The following is a 20,970-nucleotide window of genomic DNA, read 5'->3' on the forward strand; positions in this document are numbered from 1 at the left end:
AATCGGTCAGACGCAGCGGATCAGGGTCGATGAGTCGCGGAAGCGGCCGATTATGCGGGCGGAGAGGAAATGCGGGAGATAAGGCTGGCCGAAGAACGCGCTCGACAGACACTCTTGAGCGGAGCTCGCGATAACGACCCATCCGCTCGCTCGTAATATTATATTCCACGCTCGGCCATTCCTCTGTCCGCTCCGAAGATGCTAGACCTGTCGGTGGAAAGCGGGTTCAGTGGATACCTGAAATTCGGAATTTTGCTATCTTCCACTTGAAAATTCGATAAGTCGAAATCCCGAATTTCATATCTCCAACTTCAATCTCGAATCACTGATAATCTGAATTTTGAAAATCCTCAGCGCTACTGGCTCCCTCTTACGAGGATTCCTAATCCCACATAGTAGAAAACTACCAAACAACGTAGGTATACCGAAACACGCTCCCTCGGCGACAGACTGTCCGTGGGATTGTCGTCGGTGTTGCTGGCACCTGCGAGGTCGACGGGGATCCTGGGGACCAGGCCCCTCATAGAGGCCCATTGGCCTTCGCAGAGCTCGTGGAAAGTGAGCCGCAGCAGTAGCTTGCCTCCCAGAGTCCCTGGGCCCCTGCAGACTGCCCCAGCCCCGAACTCCCACAGACTCAGATCCTCCGTCGCCTGTGACTCGTTCGTCCTAGCTAAGTACCTCCCTTGCAGCCACATAGCTAGGTAAGAGGCGGCACAGTCGCAGTGCCAGGGATTCCTGGCGAGACGCAGCTGCTCGATGTAGGGCATCGGGTCCAGAATTCGTGGTGGAAGCGAGGTGAGGTAGTTGGACTCCAGCTGCCTGAGGATCCAACAGCCTGAGGTTTCTGTTTCAAGTGAATCGTTTAGATTTTACTCACAGCTTCCTCAGATTCGGTGTGCCCTGGAACAGTTCCGAGTACAGCGTCCTGAGGTGGTTCGAGTGCAGGAAAAGGGACGTCAGGTTGGAGAGGCCTGTGAAGGCACCGCGAGATAGAGTCTCCAGGCCATTGGCGTGTAACACTAGTCGTTCTAGAGAATTGCAACTGGAGAATAGTCCTGGGGGAAGGTCCCTCAGTCGGTTGTGGCCCAGCTGGAGCTCTTTCAGTGCCTCTAGACCTCTAAATGCAGAGGAGGCGATCTGTAATCAGAGGATGATTCAAGTACCTGGTTTATTGTCCCCGAAGGCAATTTCCTATTTCAGTGTATAGGTACCCGAGATATCTTGTTATTGGACATCTCCAGAGAGCGAAGTTCCTCTAAGGAGGACAACAGACCTCCGGAGATCTCTAATAATTCATTCCCACCCATGTTCAGCTCGCGAAGGGACGTCTGTTCATGGAACAATTCGCTCGGGAGATCCTTCAATCTGTTCTCCTCCAGACCTAGATACTTTAGGCTCGCCAAATCGCTGAACAGGTCCGCTGGAAGGATCGACAGGCGGTTCTTTCCTAGGAGAAGCTCCTCCAGAGCTGACAGGCCTCCAAAAGTGCCGGGGGATAGAGTTGAAATTCGATTGCAGGAGAGATCGAGTAATACTAGCGAGGTGGTGCTCAGGAACAGGCTCTCCGGCAGAGTCCGAATCTTGTTGGAGGAGGCGTCGCTGTGTCGATAAATGAAAAGGGGTCATTCTACTCTGAACCGCCGAAAAACGAAGCTATTTTTAAAGATTTTTTTCTGAGTAAATGCAACATATAATGAAACAAATCTTTTTCCTATTTACTAAGCTACTCTTATATTGTACAAAAAAATTTAAAAAGAAATTTGCCAATTTCTAAAAATTGTTTATTTACAGTGTCAATATGGTACTTAAAAAAAAGAGGTACGTTCACGGAGTAGATGATTTCTCGGCTCAGGCTTAAGTATCCGAAAGAAAAAATTCCAAAAGATTCTGAATCTGTACGAGTGTCGTTATAGCCCCTAGCTGAATATTAACAATTTCTGTTGAAATGTAACAAAATGGCGTCGGTTTGAAAAAATAGTTTGACAAAACCCGTTTTATGTGAAAAATCTCGGTTATTTGTATTTCTCGACTTGTTGAAGAATTTTTATTCTTTCGGATAAGCCTGAGCCAGGAAATTACCTACGCCATAAACATAGCTACCCCCTTTTTTAAAAATTCTTTTCATTTCTTTGCTGCGATATAAGAGTAGCTTAATAAATATCAAAAAGATTTATTTACAAATAGCGTAATTTTTAAATACTCCCTTGGTTACCACTCACAGAATTCGAAGGTTACGCGTGCTGAAGAACTGAGACCGATGCAGCTCCCTGAGCTGATTCTTGCTCAGCCTCACGTGCGTGACCGCGTGCAGCGAGAAGAAAAGGTTCAGAGGGAGATGCTCGATGGAGTTCTCACTTATATCTCTGGAACAATCAGCAAAATGGTCTCCTCTCGATAAGAAATCTCACAGTTCCCAATTACACTCTACTCACAGATGATTCAACCTCGTCATGTCCAAGAAAGTGTCCCTGTGCAACGCTGTCAGCCGATTGCCACCAAGATCCCTGAAATCACCATCGACCACTGAGGCGCTCGATCCCAACGTTCACCACGATTTTACAATAATTAACCAAGTTCCCTTACAACTTCAAAACGTCCCTCGGCACGAGCTGAGCAGCAGGTAGGTCCAGCAAGTCCTGCCTCCAGCATGACACCGACTTGATTTCAGGCAGACACCGACACGGTCCCTCTGCGCAGATCTCCCAGTCCTCCTCCGCCGATCCCATCTGCCAAACTGAACAAGCCAACTCGGTATCCCGCCAATCGATACTTTTCGAGAAGCATCCCCATTTCGTGGCGATACTCACCAGGTTGCTCAACGGCCCTTAATCTTCTCTCTAGCCTCGACAAGCGGCTCTCGAATTCCTCGAGGATCGTCGAAGCTAGACTCTCGTCGGTCGGGATAGATAGGCCCGTCCTCGCTGTCGATCGCTCGAGATTCGAATTGGAGAAGGCGCATGCACGCGGCGCTTCCGCTCGAGGCTTAGCGCCGAGCAGGCTCATCGAGAGGAGGAAGAGCAATCGAACGCTGTTTCCGGTCGTAGAGATCATGATAAGTGATCTTCTACTGCTTCGCGAACCTCTTCCACGAGCTCTTTCGAGATACACCGTACTCGCGAATCGGCGGCGTCGACCGGCCCAAACGACCGTTCACTCGCGTCTTCCTACCTCTGTATTATCATTAGACGCAACGTTGTTCGGTATACACCGGATAAACACTCGCGTAACGATCGAGATTGACGAACAATGGCCCAGCTCGCGCGCTAGATCGACCGCAATCCTTTCCCCACGGACCTCTCTCACCCTTCCACTCGCGCGATATACTCGTCTTGCTCCCAGCGACCTTGAGGCGCGATCTAGCCTCCCTCCAATCGATTCTGACGTGGATGGATCAAGGAAAGGGGTACGTATAGATAGTTTCATCGTGGCCATTAAAATAGTGTCCTAAATGAAATATCAAAGCTGTTCTATAAATTTTCGAAGCTACGAATAAATATGCTACGAATAAATATGGGTCATTAAAGAGCTGAAATAAACGTATTATAAAGAAAGGACACAATTTGGCAAGTTTGCCGATGGCGCAAAAAAAGGATACAGAGACGAACACTGTGTATCGTACACGTTTCCTTTTACAGGAGTTCTTTATTTCCTCTAACTCTACAGACAAAGCCAAAGCTCGTTTACACGGCCAGCGAATGATACATACTCGAAGCGCTATCAATCGTAATCCCATTTAAGTTTCCGCAATCCATGAAGCGTGCCCAATCTCCAGTCGCGTTTGGGATCCCCTTCCTAGCGAAGGTGAAGCCAAAACGGAGCGGGTTCAGCTGACTCTATTTAGAAGAGCCTCGTTCCACCAGCTCCAGGACACTCGCCCTTGCTGATTATGCCAAACTCTGCAGAGTTGAAAAAGTTACAGAGGCTCGTTCGTTCAGCGAACGTACCTTGAGTCCTTCGCACTTACTCGTTCCCATCTCGCAGTTGTGAACGTCCAAAGTACACTGGGAGGCGAAGGTCCTGGGTTTGAAGGTGACGTCTCTGAGGTCGCCCACGCATATGGGGTCGTAGTCGGTTCCACAGTCTTTATCGCAGTCCTTTTTCATCTTCTTCGCATCCTTGGCTGATTTAATCGCATCTTTCACGTCTTTGGAGGCCGTGGCAGCCTCCTTGATCTCCTTCGGCTCCTTTATTTCCTTCGGCTCCTTCATCTCCTTGGGGAGGGCGGTGGTTGCATCGGAGGGTGCAGCGTACCCCTCCTCGACGAACGCGAACGCGCAGGCAAGGATCAGCGCTGTATTTCATATATATCACCGTAAGAGGATGAATTAAACAGAACTATAAGCGGAATATAAAAGCATCATTTATTTAACATTCTACGGCAGTTGTTTGCTACACTCCAGAAGCCTTGAAACAGTTTCAATAGCGTTTCAATAGCGCAGGATAGACAGGATTGAGAACAATTTGTACAAACTTAAGGGTACATAAAAGTTGGTATATTTGCAGAAGTGGCAGTCAGGTTAAATAGAATAATCTATCGTTAATCGCCCGCGCTGAACGTCGTTTCAATGTCTCGAGGAAGCGTCTCTTAAGCGACCTCAATTCGGCCCTCCATTAACCGATTATCCCCCTGTGCGACGCGCAGCTCGCGCTCAACGTCGTTTCGATGTCTCGAGGCAGCGTCTCTTAAGCGAGCTCAATTTGCCACCCGCCCCTTCGTCCCTCGTTTCCGACGAAAATTCTTCGCGCTTCACTTACTTACCTATGAGAACGACCGACCTCATGGTCGTCAGAAGAGACTGTCGCTTGATTTTCTTCGTTAAAAGTGGATTTCGAACGACACTCAGACCGAAGGGAGGAGTGTCTGCAGCGGCGAGCGAACGGTCCTAGTTGACTGAAACGCAGTCGCGAACCGCGATGGGGCTTATAAACGCGCCCCCACTTCGGGGGCCCTCCTCTTCTGAAAACCTCGAGATGATCTCGAGGATCACGTAGCGGTAATTTTCGAAATTGCTCGCGCCTCCACTCCGCTCCGCCGCGCGGAGAATTGCTCCGGTTGTGCGTGATCTGGATGGAACTGGAGCGCAACGCAAGGGACGCGCTAAACGACGCGTTCTGGAGCGTCGAATATATTTTTCACTCCGTAATGAGCGACATCGATGGATACGGATGTAACAGGTTCCTGGCAAATCGCGTGAGACCGGGACGAGCGGATAAATACGCGGATAAGCGAGTACGATCGCGATTAAATAATAATGGAGCCGTGGGCGGATGATCGTGATGCACGAGCGAACGCTACGACTTCGCTCGAACGGATCGCGATTCTTCTGAGACGTAGCTCCTCAGCAATTGGCGGTAATCTTGCCAGGTCTCGTCGTGCGTGAATGCTCTTTGGATCCGGCACTCCATTGTAGAGCACTCCTCGTTGGAGCTCCATCGTCCCTTGTTCAAATTCTCGTACTTCTCTACTGCGTTGTTTAAGACTAGGGTGAGAAGGTTCAGCCGCTCTGAAACCCACGAGTCTGCTGGAATAAAGTAGACGAATCTCGTTAGATATTCGACGAAGTTAATGGCGAGTAATTGGAAGAAGCTTCTGCGTCTCGAACAAAGAGATTACCAACGAGTAGTCCACGTCCCTCGTCGTCGTCGTCGTGCATGTCTCCCTTGTTGTCCTTCTTGATCTCCAGCTTCGGTATGAACAGCAGCAGACAGATGATCGCAATGAACTTGACGATCATCTTGAAGATGACCAGTTTCAGGAGGATCTTAGCTATAGTGAAGGCGTTCAATTTAAGCGCGAACGGCCAAGAGAAATCGATCGTAGGGAGCGTAATCTGTGAGATGTCTGTTATTCCGTGAGGGACTCCAGCGCCGTACGTGGGTGCTGGAGGACCGTAGGCTGCAAAGTTGCGGTTTCAATCAGTAGGAAGTCAAACATTTCTTTCCCCCAGAATCTGTGGCATTGCTGGTAGCTCAGATTTCTTCTACGCGCGAAAAAAGAAAAGCAACAGCGAACGTAATACTATACCTCTTCCCTCACCTTGCTGTGGCGGTAGGTAAGCACCGCCAGAATACTCCCCATAAGGAGAATATCCATTCGAGGGTGGTCCATAAGACCCTCGAGGTGGCTGCGGAGGCCCGTAAGTGTTCTGAACCGCGCCAAAGTCGCCGGAAGTTCTAGTGGGCAGGGAGAAAGAGTCCCGATCCTGCGCACCATGGACTATTCGCGGGGATGTCCCACTTTCTTCATCCTTGCCAGAGTACACCGGACCTTGGACGTACTCCTTTCTGCGCTGAAAGGACGTGGAACCTGAAGTCGCCTCTCCAGCAGCCCCGATCACTCCTTCGCGAGGATCCGTGCTGGTCCTCGAGTGCTTCAAGGCTTCTAGGTAGCTGTCCTTGGCCCAGCTCAATCTTCCACTCTTCCATCCAACGTGCTTTACCGATTTTATGGCTGGTGGATCCTCCTCCCACCTAGCTTCCATTTTATAATTATCAATATTCGTGGTCTCCTGGTCACTCGATTCCGCGGACACGATTTTCGCACTGTCTTCGCTTCTTGAATTCTGTGCATTCGCGAGATTCAGGATCGCCAGCGAGAGAGCTACAACGCGCAACGCTTTTCCACCCCCGTCGACCATTCTTCCAAAGTTGCGACCTCGCGGAGTACTCGATCGATGGTTGCGAGCAACTTGGAGTGCTAGATGGAACGATCCTCGAGGCTGAAACTTTTCGAGTGACGACGAGCCAAGCACCAAGGGAACACCGAGACTTCTGCCGCGCCCCCTCGATAGCGTTCACCGCATATTAAACGACTAGCGGTCCTCCCTCGGCCTATATTTCCTCGTTTTCGCCTCGTGCTCGATCGCTCGACTTACTATCGCGCCAATTCCTTTCTGCTTTGCAAGTTTTTCAAAATTCTTTAATCAATAATAGCCTATCATCTTGGCTGGTTGGTTTACGAGCGGATGTCGCCGCAGGGAGCCCCCCGCTTCATCTCCATCGACGTTCTTGATTCATTCAGCACGTCTTGATTGCACTGTGCGTTTGCACCGAGGAATTCGACTCCGAAGAACAAAGAGTAGCCGCGGAAAGGCGTCGGCCCATTGCTATGCATCGAGCGAGACGCTGATAACGGTCTCACGATTCATCGAACCCTCCTACGATCGCGCCGATCCACTGGCACACTTTACTCCTCGCCATTGTCGTTTCTGGTCGCCTCGTTTTCACATACTAGCGCGTAGCCCCGCGAAAGGGAAATCAAACTCGCGATTAAACTCGCGGTTGCGTGCCAACCACCCTCGGGTCTCGCCAACTTATACTGCTTAGTCGATGAAGAGTTTCCTGGCAACCAGTCGACGGGGCTGCTTGAGAGATTACTAGCTCCTTTCGTGTCAGGTTCATTTTTAGGAAGAATCATGAGGTTCGCGAAGGTCGAGGCGCCGTGAGTAGGCAAACACTCGACGTGCACCAAGCGAGTGATCAGTTTTCCTTCGATTTTCCTGTTTCCACTTAGGTGGCTGAAATGCGGCAAGTGTCAGGAGATGACGTTCGTAGGGAGAGAGACTATAGCGACGGTTTCGGGAATCTACGCCAGATTCTTGGATCTGAGAAGCGGAGCAGCGAGAATCGAGCGATTCGATGGCGGTGAGAGAGGAGACGGTGCCTCCTGCATCGCTGGACTTACGGTCAGCCTCGCGTTAACTTCTATTCACTTTCATTGTATATTTTTTCTTCTCAGGGGTCGCCAGGGGTTTTTTATTCTTTCGATTATATTCTGAAACACCTATTTTTAATGTAGGGGAGGAGCAGGCGATAATAGCTAAGAAACACTGATCTAGGTACTATTTCTTTCTTCCCATATTTTTTTCATTTTTCTCTTGCTACTTTTATGCAGGTATTAGTCCTCTACTGGTTGTCTCTTCATACTCCTTGTGTTTACCAAAGTGTTTTCCCCTATATAAATAAAAAGATTCATCGAAAGACGGGGATGAACTAATTTCTCTGCAACCCCAGGTTGCGCCTGTCTTCTGTTTGGTGGAGAGGAGGTCCAACCCAAGGATCTCGATTTTTGCTTATCCGTCGATAAAGAGAATCGCGATTTGCGCCAACAGTCAGCAAGCAAATGGATACAATTGCTGTGCGTTCGCTGGCACGGAGTATCTCCTTGCACAGACTAGCTTCCCCGACTTTCGTTTAATCGTTTGGCAGTGGAGGACGGGGGAGAAGATAGCTGACGTGGAGACAGCGGGGGCGGACCGTAACGGCTTGAGAATTTCGTGAGTTCGCTGGCTAAAATGTTAATTAACAGGTGTATAGTGTTATTCTCTCTGAATTTCCTTAGGTGTTCCTTCACTTCACCTTACCTAGTCGCGAGACTGGCAACTGAAAACGATATTCTATCTGTCCATCGAATGCTAGTCTGCTCGAAGGTCGTTCGATTACTTCCACTCGACGTGATGCTCTCTAATCGCGATCTGGTCTCGTTTTCCTGGTCCCCTGAAGGTACTCTACTCCTCTGCGACGAAGATGGTAATGTTTGCTCCGTAGACTTGGACGAGGAAGAGCATCGACGTGTTCGATGGATCCTTGACGCTCCACGGAGTTCTGTACGAAGGCAGTTGATGATAGTGGCTCACAAAGCTGGTGTCGTGATCATCGAAGGCTTTCCAGAGGATCAAAGGCACCAAGTTCAGGCAACGGTACAGAGGATCCTTTCGATCATGAGAAGGAGATTCAATTTAGTAGCTTGATTAGTTAATCGCGAGCGATCGATCCTTTCGCATAGTTTTACAGAAAAGATCCCAGTACCCGAAACAACAAGCACTGGCAAGCAGCATGGAACACTTCCTTAGCTTCGTACCCCATCTGCGCAGAGAGTCACCCCCGCGAAGATAAAATCTTGATCCTTGGAGGAAACGGGGAGATATTCGAAATGATCGGTGTGTCTCGTGATCGACCACCTCGAGTGGAATTCCTCCTGAGAAACGACGAAGAATACGAAGCAATTGCTGCGCTCTCTGACTCCCATTTTGTAGCTTTGACTCATACCCAACGTTTGGTCACCCTCGACGCCTCCACTGGAGCCACAGTTTCTTCTGCCAAGCCTCTGGGCTTGAAGCACCATGGCGGCGGTCGGTAAACAGATAGAAGAGTAACAAGAAGCTGGAATAAAGGAACAGGTTCGCTAATATACAGTGTCACTGTTCTCAGTTGCGTGCGTGACTTCTCATCCCACGTTTCCAATTCTGGCAACGTGCAGCCTCGCTGGAAGCTGCCTTTTCATTCAAGCATCACCTTCACCCTACCTCAAGATCGTAACTTGTGTTCATCTTCAAAAGGAACCCTTAGATAGGATGAAGTTCTCAGATGACGGACGAGTTCTGGGTGTTGGGGCACTGGGACTTGGTAGATTGTTCCTCTTAGTGTCGAAAGGTATCTTCACCGTGAAAGTCGCAGCTATGATCAAGGTCCAACGAAGGGTAGGCACCACGCGATATACCGATATTCAGAATATAATCCTCTCTGACTTTATGGATCCTTTATGACACCATTATTCACCATCAGATGATCGATTTCCTAATTTACGAAGCAGAGGAGCGCCAAGTGGCAACAATCTTGGTCCTCGTCGCAAGTTCTGCTTCCAGCAATCCTCGAGTAGGCAAGGAGATCCTGATCTACTCCTGCAAGCTCTGTGGAGATACCTTGGAAACCGTGGAGCATACGATGAAGCTGTCTTGCTCTTTCGAGAGCCTCCACCATGGCAGAAGAAGCAGTCGGGAAGTAGTAGGTGTACCGTACCTCTCCAAGCAGTTGCATAGAATCGAGCTGAATGTAAGGAACCATTATTATTGTTGTTATTATTATTTACTAACGGGATAAGAATCCTTTGGTACATTTTAATATCACGACGAGACATCGCTCGGAATATGCGAGACCCACCCAGTTTCTGAAGTTACTGGCAGATAAGGAGTTAGCGAAGAAATCAGTGTTATCGCAGTATCTATTTGCGAGCATACGCAATCTATCGATACAGCTGTATGTTCCGTACAAAGTGTCACTCGTATCAGTGTAATCGAGAGGGCAATGCCTTATACCACTATTAAACAGTACTTGAATCCGGTGGAACGGAGAAAAATATTTAATGAAATTCATTAGGCGATTATAAAAATTTCTTTTCTTCTTTTTCCTTTTTCATTGGAGGGTGCGCCGCTGCTTGAATCGCTCCAAGATTTCAGAGCAGTTAATTCAGGAAGAGTAGATCTGCCATATTTCTTCGCTGCTCTAGGCAATTAAATACCCGTATCGATTGTTCCAGCCACAGGCTCGAGAAGCATCCATCTTGGATGCTCTACCCTCTCTGCACCAGACGAGGAACATAGAGATCCTCGTCCACCGTGGATCTTCGCGACTCGTTACCTGTGGATACGACGGTTTAATCATCGTTAGGGATGCTGCTGAACCACGACGAGTCCTTGCTCTGTTCCAAGCCCACCACAGGAGCGAAGGCGGTGCTCGATCCGCTGTGATCGTCGAGGACAAGATCGTCTCTCTTGGCAGGAACGGGGATCTCGTCGCCAATCAGTTATCACACCTGTTCGTTTCCCCTTAACATTCTTGCACCTTTCGATTAGTCGTCGCTTAAACGCAGCATTGTGAGTAGGATCGCGGAGGCTGGGTCAGCACGTGCTCGCAAGGCTCCTCAGGATCGCTCTAGCTCGCCAGATAGCTTCTCTTCTTGGATTGTAGACGATTCTCAGAGAAGAAGAATCCACAGTGGAATACTGGACGAAGAAGGGATTTCCGAGGAGTATGGGATGAAGGATACGTGGATGGACGCAATGATTCTTAAGCGACTGGCAGCTGAAGAAGAAGGTGCCTTGGCCACGCGACTGTCCATGCTTGACGAGTTGGGTGCAATAACGATTCAAGTGGGTGGAGATTCTTGTCATTATCGGAGAATAGTATTTTTAACTGCTGCTTCAGTAATTCATACTTCGCACAACTACGTATCATGTAAGGGCGATAGCTCAAGTGCCTGGATTCGAAATAATAGGTGAAGAAGTTACTGGACAAAAACGAGGAGGAGTCTCTAGAGGCCCGACTTCCTGTCAGCGCGTTCGACCTCGACCAGGAGGCTCGAGAACGGAAGCAAGCGGCAGCTAAATTAGAAGAAAAGCATTTAATGAAGATTGCAGACGAAGAAATATCTCGATTGAACCGAACGAAGTGCTTCTTGCGCCAACGGTTCGTAGTTCCTCTTATCGTTCCACCAAGAACCATCTTCCCCATGTTCGGAGATTCCAAGGTCACCAACTATCTCCTGGTCCAAGTGCCTTCGCGGGAGCTCGGCCTACGATCCTGGTGTCGATTTTCCGCGGAGATCAGGGACTCGGTGTCCAGGTAATTGTTGTGAAAGCAAGCTGAATGGCGAAAGAACTAGTTCTACGATCCATGTTCCGTCGTATTCAGACTGGAGGAGGTAAATTCGGAGGCAGCTGGAGTGAAAAAAGAAAGGGATGCTTTGCTCGATGAGTGTCGGGGATATGTGGACGTTCTTGAAGCGAGCGCTGTGGCAGAAGAACGTGAATGGGACTTGAAGGTATCCTAGAAAAGGTCTAGGTGCCAAGTATTCTAAACCAGTTATTACAAAATAAAGGGAATTAGGAGTATCCTAAGAAAGGAAAGATAGAAAGTACATATACATAAGTACCTATATGAAACCGAGTCTCAATATCGTTCGTTTGCATCCCTTTTCTCGTAGATTCGATTCAACGAAAGCTTCGAAGACACCCGATCCACGAAGAAGGTCGAGATGAAAGCTGCAAATAAACACGTCGAAAGAACAGGTCGCTGTATCGACGAATTGGCGCGAACTTTCCACGTGGACGCCACTGGGGATCTCCTAATCGCTCCACAGTGGCACCAGGTCGAAATAGCCAACGAGGATTTCGAGTCAGTGCTCGATTCTCTTCCTACGAGCCACGAAGAAAGCCAGGACCCGTCCTCGAAGGAAAATGAAGAGGAAGTATGCCCAGGGGACAGTCGCTTTCGTCGAGACGCGCTCGAGAGGATGATGGACGGGGTCCTCGAATTAAAGTAAGCTTCCTTGACGAGTTCCTTGGGCTCAGCTTAATAATCATGATAAAATAATATCTTGCACAAGGTTGGAAGACAACGCCAAGAAGAATATTCCCAAACCCGATTGCCTTCTTCGCAAAGATCCATCCACCTTCACAGAGGATGATGTCCGAACGATCAACTGCTACGAGAAGAAGCTCGAAGCCTTGCGAGCTGCTCAACGGGAGTATAAGTCGACGATACAGTCTGAAATCAAGCAGATCAAAGGTTCGTCCACCTCGCTTCTCGTCTCAAAACCTCATTCAACACTTCCCACTTTGATATCCCTTTTTTTAATAATAAAGACGATTATAATAATAATAATAATAATAATAATAATAATAATAATAATATAAACTTTTCTTCTCCCCACACATTTCAGGCGAATTTCAGGAGAGAATCAAAGCCTTCGACAACCGCCTCAGCCATCTATCCGCGGAGAAAATGCATACCGAGCGATCCATTCTTCTAGAAAGACTGTCCAGGATTCAGGCGATTGTTGGACACAGGAGGCTGGCTGGGAAGAGACGCGAAATTCAGCGGGCGATCGAAATGGAATTGACTCCGGCTACTAAGGAGGCTCGCAGACTCGCAGAAGAATGCGAACTGTTCGAGTCTAGCGTCGCCGAACTGAGGAATCGTTACGAGGTTCTGCGTAAAAGGGACAAGCTCCTCGAAGTCAAGTTTCGAGCGGAGTTTCCTGAGCTGAAGCAGCCGATAGTGGACCAGCTGTTCCGTCACTATCGTAAGAGACCCAGAAGCGTGAAAGCTGCCTGCGGCACGTCGATCGTTTTCCTCGCTGAAGTCGCTGGGTGCGTGATGGGGGAACTGGGATCCGAGATCCTGCCACGAGAGCTGGTGGAGTACTTGAGGAGCTTGGACCACCTCGACCAGCTGCCCGATGGCCTGCCTTCTAGGATCGAGTCTGTTTATTGGAGAAGCTTGTGTAGGCTTAGGAGAATGAAGGTGGAGGCGGAGATTAGGGTAAGTTGTTGCTATTACTATTATTATTATTATTATTATTATTAAAGGGGAATCCCCATAGTATGCATGTGTGTGCATAAGTTTAGAGCTTATTTTCGGAATCGGCGGGCCATTTTACGTAGTAAAATAGCAAAAATAGTTTCATCTGCCGCGCAAAGTGGCTGTAAACTAGTGTAATCCTTCAGGATTCTGTGCTTTGTGGAACCTTAAAGGTAAGGAGCTGCGCCATCGAGCTGGCTGAAGCAGAGCAGAGTCTTTCGTTCTACAGAAAGACGTGTTTAATTGCTAGAGCCGCGGTTAATAGACATAAGGAGGCGGTGCAGCGTCTGGAAAAATCGTTGACGGACCTGTCAGATGATCGAGAGATCCGACTGCTCTTGAAGATTGGACAGCTACCGAAGCAACCCGAAGGAGTCCTGCGCTCCGACTGGGAGGACTCTATTTTAATCCCGCGGGATGAGCTTGTCCGAGTGAAGGAAGCTGTTTCCGAGGCTGGAGAACGGAAGTTGGTAGCTTTGAGTCAGCTCGTGGACCTCCGAAGCAAGATTTCTGGCGAGGAGTGGCGGCATTCTTGTGCGAGGCTGAAGATGGAGGAGCTGGAGGAAGATCTAAAGGATCTAGACTCCGTCAAGGTGATATTCTTGGGAAGACGTTTGCATCTGTACGCTTCTCGGAAATCTTCCGTGGAATCTGTATCCCTTCTCCGCTCGCAGGTGAGCAGGATCGTTCGAGAGTGCTGCGAGCGGTACCCAGAACAAGTAATATCGAAGGACGAGTCCATGGTGGCGGAGAAATGCTCAGAAGCGCGGGAAAAGGTGAGTGCTTGACCCACAAGCGTGCTCCAATGAACAGAGGTCAATACCCGCGCTGAAATATACATAAATCCCTGCCGCCCAATTTCAGGAACTGAAGAAAGCGGTGGGGGCAGAGCGAGCGAAATCACTCGCGATTGCGCGCGAGTCTGAAATCTGGCGGCGAAGGAATACAAGATTCACTGAAAGAATCACTCGATCCGAGTCCAAAAGGGACCAGCTCGTCGTCTCGACCCGCGATCCACTCCACCTGCGGAATATCGCCTTTCAGCGGAAGATGATGAGATCCATCACGCGAAAAGCTACCCTCGCGAGGACCATCCGTGCCAATCTCGAGCAACTGCTGGATCTGAAGAGCCGACTGGAAGTCTCCAAGCTGAGGACCTACCCAACATTGAGGCTGAAACTTTGAAGCGCCATTATCTGCATTCCAATCAGGATTTATGAAACACGGAAGACGAGTCGAGCCGATTCAAGTGACCGTTGGGAAATCCCCTTGGCCTTCGTCAGTGATCGTCAACACACTTGGGCTTCCCACGTCTCGATCGAGTTTTCCTCCTCGACCAGCAACGAGCCGCGATAATCTGCCGGTGGAATTCCCAATGTCAGAGGTCGCGGCTGTTATCGGTGCTTGTTTTCGTCGACGATCCCGCCAGAGCCAATTGCAAGTCTTCTGGACCGAAGCGGTTCCAAAGCGCGCACCAGCCTTGGCGGCGATCAGGGATCACAGGTCGTTTGCACGCGTCTCGCGTCCCCGCCGACCAATCTGCGTGCTCCTAGCAGGTTATCCTTGACCGTCGCGAATTCGCTTGTAAAGTGTATCGGTTTGAAGGAACGACAAATGTCGCAGGGAAGGAGGATGAAAGAAGACGATAACCACCGCGAGGTCATCTGCGTCCTCCTCCTCCTCCTCCAGCCTCTATCTCCCTCCAGGTACGCAAAACGAGAAACAGTGGCCGCTATATAAGCAGCTTGGGCGAGGCTGCAGCCCGATATTACACTGGTCTATCGCGTCGCTAGTTATACGCCGCGATCTCAGCTTGATTCCTGCGCTATCACCGCGATTCACTTTCACCGATTTCCTCGCGCCCAAGCCGAGCGATGAGGTTCGCAACGCGCGTCTCGCTGGCTTGTTGTCTAGCAGTAGCGGCGTTCGCGAAGCTTGCTGCAGCTGACGGGGCTCAGGATGGCTCCCCTGCACGAGTCTGTAAGTAGAGACCTATGCCCAGCGACGGCTCTCGATTATCCTCAATTAACCCCGATTCCTGCTTGCTGCGCCGCGCGCTATCAGTCACGATATGCGTCCCCGACGTGTACTGGAAAGAGTGCACGGACATGATAAAGGACTCGGCGATGAACGGGATCCCCGTTACCTGTATCTCCGGTCGCGACCGGTACGAGTGCATCGAGAGGGTCGGCAGGAAGGAGGCGGACGTGGTGGCCGTCGATCCTGAGGACATGTACCTAGCGGTCAAGGACAATGCGCTGGCTGCGAAAGCTGGCTACAGCATCGTGGAGCAGGTAGTATCGCAGAGCCCCGACGAGAGCCCCCGACGATGACCGGTTGGATCAGCTACTCAGTACGCGTGAATTCTTGCACTCCTCAGGTGAGAACGAAGGAGGAGCCAGACGCGATCTATCGCTACGAAGCCGTGGCGGTGATACACAAGGACCTGGACATACAGAACGTTCAGGGTTTGCGGGGATTGAAGTCCTGTCACACAGGGGTGGGACGTAACGTTGGCTACAAGATCCCCATTACCAAGCTCACCAACATGGGGGTGCTGAATAACCTGCACGACCCTCAGTATTCAGCTCGCGAGAACGAACTACGCGCCTTGAGTTCTCTGTTCTCCAAAGGATGCTTGGTGGGCACCTGGTCGCCGGACCCAGCCATCAACAGAAGGCTTAGTAAGCGTTTTCGAGCAGTCCTCCGAGTCCTTTATTCTATTAAACTCGTGCTGCTTTCCACAGAGCAGACCTACTCGAACATGTGCGCCCTCTGCGAGAAGCCCGAGATCTGCGATTACCCGGACATTTATTCCGGATACGAGGGTGCTCTGAGGTGTCTGGCTCACAATGGAGGCCAGGTCGCCTGGACGAAGGTGATCTACGTGAAACGATTCTTTGGTTTGCCAGTCGGCGTGACTCCGGCGATCCCCACTGCAGAGAACCCCGCTGACTATCGCTACTTCTGTCCCGATGGTAGCAAGGTGGCTATCGACGCCAACACCAAGCCTTGCACTTGGGCAGCCAGGCCTTGGCAGGGGTACATGGTCAACGGAGCTGTTGGAGACGTTCAGGCGGTGCAAAAGGTATCCTGCGACGATGTTTTCCAAGCATCTACACATGTACCTATATCTTTCCGATGGGAATGCCGCAGGAGCTGACCGACCTTGGCAAGCTGGGCGAGAAAGAGAAGGCTGCCTGGTGGAAGGACATCATGCTGTTAGATCCCAAGACCCTAGCGGTGCCAGCGCCAGCTGTGTCTCCCGAGGATCACCTGAAGAACTCCAAGTACCTGGACGTGATCGAAAGGAACTCCGGCGCTGTGGACAAACTCGCTCGCTGTTGCGTCTGGAGCGCGGGTGACCTCGACAAGTGTCGCGCCATCGCCAGATCAGCGTTCTCTAGGTAACTTCGCTGTTTCTCTTAAACCTCTCACGAATCTCGTCGCTAATTTATTTTATTTTCCTATGAATTTTCTTAGAGACATCAGGCCAAAGATCGAGTGCATACTCGAGCAGAACCAGGAAGCGTGTCTCAAGTCCCTGAAGGAGGACAACACTGACCTGCTCGTCGTCCAGGGAGGCTCCGTTCTCCGAGCTGTGAAGGAGTACAATGCAAAACCCATACTCGCGGAATCCTATGGAGAGGGATCGACGAAGCTCGGGGAGAGGCCAGCGATCGCTTTGATCAAGGAAGGCTCCACCATTAAAGCGCTAAGTATGTTAGATATCCACGCTTATACTTGGATCTCAGCGGAGGTCGAGCTCCCTGCTCCTGACAGCAGCCGTTTCTCTATTGATTCCAGGCGATCTGAGGGGCAAGAAGTCCTGTCACAGCGGCTACAAGGGCGACTTTGCTGGGTGGAATGCTCCCGTGCGAGCGTTGAAGGAGAAAGGTACGGTAAACTTGCGGAGGCTTTAAAGAAGTCAAGAGACTTGTGAATCTTGTGGCGCTTTTATTCTTTCACATTTAAACTTAAACCATTAATTCCCCCTGAAATACCACAAAAGGTCTGATCGCCAGTGAGGACAAAATGGCGGACTTCTTCGGAGGCTCCTGCGCCCCAGGTGCTCCACCCGAGTCGAAGCTGTGCCAGCAGTGCGTGGGAAGCATCGATTCCAGCGACGAGCGAGTTCGCAACGCGACCAAGTGCAAACCATGCGCAGATGAAGCGTACAAAGGCGGAAAGGGAGCTGTCGAGTAAGAATTCGAAATTAGAAGCTCAACATAGTCCTAGTCAAACACCATGCACGATCATGCGCATTTCACTTCCATTTCAGCTGCTTGTTAGCTGGCAGTGGGGACGTAGCATTCCTCCCACTGACTGGTTTGACCCAACTTAGTAAGTAGAATTCACCTAGCGTGGAAATGCTGCAATGTGGCTCCAATTCGTGAAGGAGCTGCTCGCACAGATTTCCCTGTCTTTTCAGAGAACAACACCTCGAATCTGAAGCTGCTCTGTCCTAACGGCAACGTGGCACCTATAAACGACTGGCAGACATGCAGCTTGGGTCTGGATCCACCCACGGTGGTCCTCAGCTCCGCTAGTAAGAGCGAATACGCTCTGGAGGAGCTGATTCACGCCGTACTGGCTACCGGCAACCTGTACGCGAAACGACCGGACCTTCTGCAGCTGTCCGACATTTGGAATGGCGAGACTAACATTCTCTTCAGGGTAACACTGGGGGATTCCCCTCTGTCTGTTCTCGCTCCCTCGCAGGAACGAGTTCGATAAGAGTAACGAGTCTGTATTCTGATTTCAGGACGAGGGCAAGGGACTGGTCTCCGTGGACAAGTCCTGGGACAAGTGGGACAAGTGGCAGGAGACTCAGCAGCTCTACGGAATAGCTTGAAGGCTTGTTGACTCGGAGGAACGCAGCCCTGTAATCGTGACTATACGATAAAGCAGTAAACAGTTTGATTTATTAACAACCTCGACATATGTACCACGAGCCGCGACTAGGATCGCGAATAAAACCGCGAGCGAAATGAAGTAGGGACAGGCCTGACACCACTCCCATTCGCCAATGCTCTCTCTATATTATCTGTTTCGCCCCGTTAAAGAGAAAACATGCATAAAGACTTCCTTATCGGTAAAAAGGCCTTCGGATTCGAATAACGCCCAACAGCGGCGTAAAGCGTGTCACGGGTCGAACGTTTCCACTCCGGACACCCTGGAAGCCCGTTCCAGCAGCGTCACGGATATCTTGCCGTGCCTGCTGCGGCTGTACTTCTTGTACACCACGTCGAAGCCGCAGTTGTTCCTTCCCGAGGTGAGGACCCGACGGAGCATCGCCACGCGCAGCTGATCGATTTCCTCGTCTTGGAACCTGCTTTGTCGTGGGACCAAGAGGAGGCTGGTCAGACGCGGGTAGAATGATAGAATCGAGTGCGAGGAGAGGAGAGGAACTGACTTGTTGGCGATGAAGGGCGCGGCCGCGAAGAGGAGGCCTCTCCAGAACAGCCATCTCGGTCTTGCTCGGTCGACCACTGCGTCCACGACGAGGCCCAGGCTCAGCTCCATTGCTGTCAGGGCGATTAGGCTGTCCGCTAACCGGCAGAAATTCTCGTCGAGCAGGGTCAGATCGATCTGGCACAACGACAAATTTTTTTCAGCCAAGGAATTGGAAAATGTACAAGGAAATGCACGGGACGAGAGAGGCTTGAGACAACTTTAAAAGCAATTCCGGGCATATTTGGGGATATTCAGAGATAGAAGATGGTGAGACACAAGTGTCACGTACCAAATAACCGCCAGAATGGTAGAGGAACACGGTCATCTCCTCGGAGATGGTGAGGTAACACTTGCAGCTGACGAGGTAATGGGCGAACAGGGAGAACGCGTCGGCGAACGTGACGTTGAAGTCCAGAGCTATAAGGATCTTCCTCTCGTAATCCATCAGCAAGTCCTCTCGACCCAGATACAGATCCTTGGCGAGGGACAGTATCGTAGTAGCCTGAAAAAAGGTAGCAGAAACTAAACAAACTGCCGACACTTGCTCGTCCTCTCTGCTTACCGTGGGGATCTTGTGAAAGTTCTGCTGCCTCTTGAGCGCGAGCCACAGGCTAGCAAGAGCAGTCAGCTGAATATAAGTAGTCTTCACGCGGATTCTGTCCATCGCCGCGTCGAACAGCTTCACTGCCTGGTAGATGACGAAGGAAGGGTATTGGCAATGGGTCTGCAATATAACAGCATCGATTCCGATCACTTTCAGCTAGTTTCTGAGCTGCAGAATAATTCCAGGTACGTTTGTAACTGTTCTCTATCACGTACCCCGAGACGTATCAAGAAGATGACCACCAGCTTTCTCTGCTCGGCGTTGATGTGCTGCCCCAGGAAGTTCTCCGACAAGCGTGGAGAACGTTCCTCCCTTTCACGCTCGACGATTGGCACGTACTCGTGGTACTCCATGTGATAGAGTAACTGAAAAGGGAAGATCTCTCGATCCTTGGAAGAACATCCTTCCCGGGTTTCATGGGGCGGCTGTGCCATCGTGAGCTTCGCGGACCGCCGAACCACCCCCTGGAGTAGTATATCTATATAGTAGCACTTTGTGGCACGTTCGAACCACTTTCAGTGGAGGTGAAAGGCGCTACCTTGAGAGGAATCAATGGTAGTCCACCATAATCATCGGGCGTTTCTAAACTTCCTGCTTGCGATATGGATCCTCCATCGATCACTCCGGTCTCGTTTGCACCGAGCAGCCTGGCCTTGATTTTGTCGATCGCTGTGGGCTCCCTTAGCGTGATGTTATTCGAGCTGAATGTGCCTCTGATGGGAAAGAGAAATTAGAAGAATAATACCGACTTTGCTTTACCTTTTCTGCGTACCTGCACGTCCTCACTCCTCTGCTGTTGATCGTTTTCAATGGAATCCCAACTCCTTCCTTGGTAGGCTTCTGTTCCGTTCTCTCATCAATCGTCAGTCCGCTGCCCCATCCAAATTTCGACGCCGCAGCTGGGTGCCAACGCTCCTGGCGCGCATCGATCTTAACGTCCACCGAGGCTGAACGTCGCGATGCTCCTTGAGCCTTTGCGTCCTCCACGTGAGCCGACGTCGATCTGCAATCGTTCCATACTTGAAATAGCACCCGAGAAGCCTCGGAGCCTCGAAGAACTTTACCTCGATCTACGAGGAATCTTCGAAGGCAAAAGTTTCCTAGCGTCCGCCGCCTCGCCGCCTATGGAACGCTTCTGTGGGAGCAGGCGCGGCGCTTCGAGTCCTCTAATCACCTACGAGTCATGCAAAACGTCCGTATAAAAGAAACTATAAAGGAAAGCTCAAGTTACACAAAGACCTACCTGCCTGCGCTCCTCAGCTGCCCCAGAATCAGCTCTGAAACCGATTCGAGATCGCCGTGGAACCTCGGGTCTTTGCTCAACGTTCTTCTCATCGCAGTGAATGTGAAACGGGGTCTTTTTCACGAGAGAAGCCTCGGTGATAGCTCTAGTTTTCGCACCATCGATTCCCTTGTTCGTTTCATCGTTGGAGCTGAGGGAGACACGTCTTCGAGACGGTTCTTGATCGAGTTCAACCAACGACACCTTCCTGCCCGTGACGGATGGACGCACGTTTTCTTTTCCGCCAGGCAGCGGGATGGCCTTAGACGAGGCCTTCTTCGAGGAACCCGCTTTTCGCGAGACGGGCGGCATGGCGAGCCCCGAGGATTTCGCGTTTGGATCGCAGGATCTGAACTGTCGTTCAACGACCGATCTAAGAAACGGTTTGACGCGCGCCCTCTCGTTCGCGTCCGGACACTCGGGAGCGTTTCTTTTCGTGTTTACCTACGCGCGAACGATCGAGGCAAGCAATAGCGTCGCTCGAGGA

The 20,970-nt window shown here is 50.6% G+C and overlaps 6 protein-coding genes across 12 annotated transcripts; 2 read left to right on the forward strand and 4 right to left on the reverse strand.

The window, feature by feature from the left end:
* Positions 1–62: 62 nt before the first annotated feature.
* LOC143374072 (uncharacterized) lies at positions 63–3,490 on the reverse strand. 2 transcript variants are annotated; one of them, XM_076821925.1, is made up of 8 exons: positions 2,808–3,490; positions 2,584–2,734; positions 2,433–2,504; positions 2,220–2,363; positions 1,212–1,599; positions 878–1,137; positions 426–819; positions 63–207 (listed from the first exon to the last, which is right to left on the reverse strand). In XM_076821925.1, exons 1-8 carry the CDS (start codon positions 3,049–3,051, stop codon positions 202–204), a joined length of 1,659 nt encoding a protein of 552 aa, XP_076678040.1. In that variant the 5' UTR covers positions 3,052–3,490; the 3' UTR covers positions 63–201. The 2 variants fall into 2 exon arrangements, with proteins under 2 accessions (XP_076678040.1, XP_076678039.1); XM_076821924.1 differs by having other exon boundaries at positions 63–819.
* Positions 3,491–3,611: 121 nt separating this feature from the next.
* On the reverse strand, positions 3,612–4,921 carry LOC143374079 (uncharacterized). The gene is made up of 3 exons (XM_076821933.1): positions 4,760–4,921; positions 3,965–4,291; positions 3,612–3,896 (listed from the first exon to the last, which is right to left on the reverse strand). The coding sequence occupies exons 1-3, from the start codon at positions 4,779–4,781 to the stop codon at positions 3,838–3,840; spliced, it is 408 nt and encodes a 135-aa protein (XP_076678048.1). The 5' UTR covers positions 4,782–4,921; the 3' UTR covers positions 3,612–3,837.
* Positions 4,922–5,068: 147 nt separating this feature from the next.
* Positions 5,069–6,884, reverse strand: LOC143374075 (uncharacterized). 2 transcript variants are annotated; one of them, XM_076821928.1, is made up of 3 exons: positions 6,038–6,884; positions 5,615–5,896; positions 5,069–5,519 (listed from the first exon to the last, which is right to left on the reverse strand). In XM_076821928.1, exons 1-3 carry the CDS (start codon positions 6,636–6,638, stop codon positions 5,293–5,295), a joined length of 1,110 nt encoding a protein of 369 aa, XP_076678043.1. In that variant the 5' UTR covers positions 6,639–6,884; the 3' UTR covers positions 5,069–5,292. The 2 variants fall into 2 exon arrangements, with proteins under 2 accessions (XP_076678043.1, XP_076678042.1); XM_076821927.1 differs by having other exon boundaries at positions 5,069–5,522.
* A 198-nt stretch (positions 6,885–7,082) lies between these two features.
* Positions 7,083–14,736, forward strand: LOC143374208 (uncharacterized). Its single transcript, XM_076822143.1, has 16 exons — positions 7,083–7,685; positions 8,014–8,276; positions 8,342–8,699; positions 8,786–9,135; positions 9,194–9,479; positions 9,565–9,831; positions 10,316–10,593; positions 10,661–10,928; positions 11,054–11,400; positions 11,470–11,599; positions 11,762–12,096; positions 12,164–12,345; positions 12,500–13,101; positions 13,314–13,733; positions 13,815–13,916; positions 14,005–14,736. The coding sequence occupies exons 1-16, from the start codon at positions 7,542–7,544 to the stop codon at positions 14,323–14,325; spliced, it is 4,653 nt and encodes a 1,550-aa protein (XP_076678258.1). The 5' UTR covers positions 7,083–7,541; the 3' UTR covers positions 14,326–14,736.
* Positions 14,737–14,895: 159 nt separating this feature from the next.
* Tsf1 (transferrin 1) lies at positions 14,896–18,135 on the forward strand. Its single transcript, XM_076821916.1, has 11 exons — positions 14,896–15,120; positions 15,205–15,434; positions 15,521–15,824; positions 15,888–16,228; positions 16,297–16,547; positions 16,624–16,859; positions 16,948–17,037; positions 17,153–17,342; positions 17,423–17,484; positions 17,573–17,817; positions 17,906–18,135. Exons 1-11 carry the CDS (start codon positions 15,015–15,017, stop codon positions 17,993–17,995), a joined length of 2,145 nt encoding a protein of 714 aa, XP_076678031.1. The 5' UTR covers positions 14,896–15,014; the 3' UTR covers positions 17,996–18,135.
* On the reverse strand, positions 18,044–20,795 carry LOC143374070 (uncharacterized). 5 transcript variants are annotated; one of them, XM_076821922.1, is made up of 9 exons: positions 20,445–20,795; positions 20,266–20,375; positions 19,974–20,204; positions 19,740–19,914; positions 19,417–19,665; positions 19,160–19,321; positions 18,887–19,099; positions 18,557–18,732; positions 18,044–18,475 (listed from the first exon to the last, which is right to left on the reverse strand). In XM_076821922.1, the coding sequence occupies exons 1-9, from the start codon at positions 20,793–20,795 to the stop codon at positions 18,286–18,288; spliced, it is 1,857 nt and encodes a 618-aa protein (XP_076678037.1). In that variant the 3' UTR covers positions 18,044–18,285. The 5 variants fall into 5 exon arrangements, with proteins under 5 accessions (XP_076678037.1, XP_076678034.1, XP_076678036.1 ...); XM_076821919.1 differs by having other exon boundaries at positions 18,044–18,732; XM_076821921.1 differs by having other exon boundaries at positions 18,044–18,472; positions 18,887–19,321.
* Positions 20,796–20,970: the final 175 nt, after the last annotated feature.

The sequence above is a fragment of the Andrena cerasifolii genome, chromosome 10 (genome assembly GCF_050908995.1).
Source record: "Andrena cerasifolii isolate SP2316 chromosome 10, iyAndCera1_principal, whole genome shotgun sequence".
NCBI lineage: Eukaryota > Metazoa > Arthropoda > Insecta > Hymenoptera > Andrenidae > Andrena > Andrena cerasifolii.

Coding starts and splice junctions, on each gene's coding strand:
- LOC143374079 (XM_076821933.1), bottom strand. CDS start 4,781: ATGAGGTCGGTCGTTCTCATAG. Junction 4,292..4,759: donor GAGGTCGGTCGTTCTCATAG/GTAAGTAAGTGA, acceptor TATGAAATACAG/CGCTGATCCTTGCCTGCGCG. Junction 3,897..3,964: donor CAACTGCGAGATGGGAACGA/GTAAGTGCGAAG, acceptor TCAACTCTGCAG/AGTTTGGCATAATCAGCAAG.
- LOC143374072 (XM_076821924.1), bottom strand. CDS start 3,051: ATGATCTCTACGACCGGAAACAGCGTTCGATTGCTCTTCCTCCTCTCG. Junction 1,138..1,211: donor CCAATAACAAGATATCTCGG/GTACCTATACAC, acceptor CTCTGATTACAG/ATCGCCTCCTCTGCATTTAG. Junction 820..877: donor ACACCGAATCTGAGGAAGCT/GTGAGTAAAATC, acceptor TTGGATCCTCAG/GCAGCTGGAGTCCAACTACC.
- LOC143374075 (XM_076821927.1), bottom strand. CDS start 6,638: ATGGTCGACGGGGGTGGAAAAGCGTTGCGCGTTGTAGCTCTCTCGCTG. Junction 5,897..6,037: donor TTACCTACCGCCACAGCAAG/GTGAGGGAAGAG, acceptor GCAACTTTGCAG/CCTACGGTCCTCCAGCACCC. Junction 5,523..5,614: donor GGGACGTGGACTACTCGTTG/GTAATCTCTTTG, acceptor ACTTTATTCCAG/CAGACTCGTGGGTTTCAGAG.
- LOC143374070 (XM_076821917.1), bottom strand. CDS start 20,795: ATGCCGCCCGTCTCGCGAAAAGCGGGTTCCTCGAAGAAGGCCTCGTCT. Junction 19,915..19,973: donor AGAGGAGTGAGGACGTGCAG/GTACGCAGAAAA, acceptor CTTTCCCATCAG/AGGCACATTCAGCTCGAATA. Junction 19,322..19,416: donor TCTTCTTGATACGTCTCGGG/GTACGTGATAGA, acceptor GTTATATTGCAG/ACCCATTGCCAATACCCTTC.
- Tsf1 (XM_076821916.1), top strand. CDS start 15,015: ATGAGGTTCGCAACGCGCGTCTCGCTGGCTTGTTGTCTAGCAGTAGCG. Junction 15,825..15,887: donor AGCCATCAACAGAAGGCTTA/GTAAGCGTTTTC, acceptor TGCTTTCCACAG/AGCAGACCTACTCGAACATG. Junction 16,548..16,623: donor GCCAGATCAGCGTTCTCTAG/GTAACTTCGCTG, acceptor GAATTTTCTTAG/AGACATCAGGCCAAAGATCG.
- LOC143374208 (XM_076822143.1), top strand. CDS start 7,542: ATGACGTTCGTAGGGAGAGAGACTATAGCGACGGTTTCGGGAATCTAC. Junction 8,700..8,785: donor GGCACCAAGTTCAGGCAACG/GTACAGAGGATC, acceptor CCTTTCGCATAG/TTTTACAGAAAAGATCCCAG. Junction 11,401..11,469: donor ATCAGGGACTCGGTGTCCAG/GTAATTGTTGTG, acceptor CGTCGTATTCAG/ACTGGAGGAGGTAAATTCGG.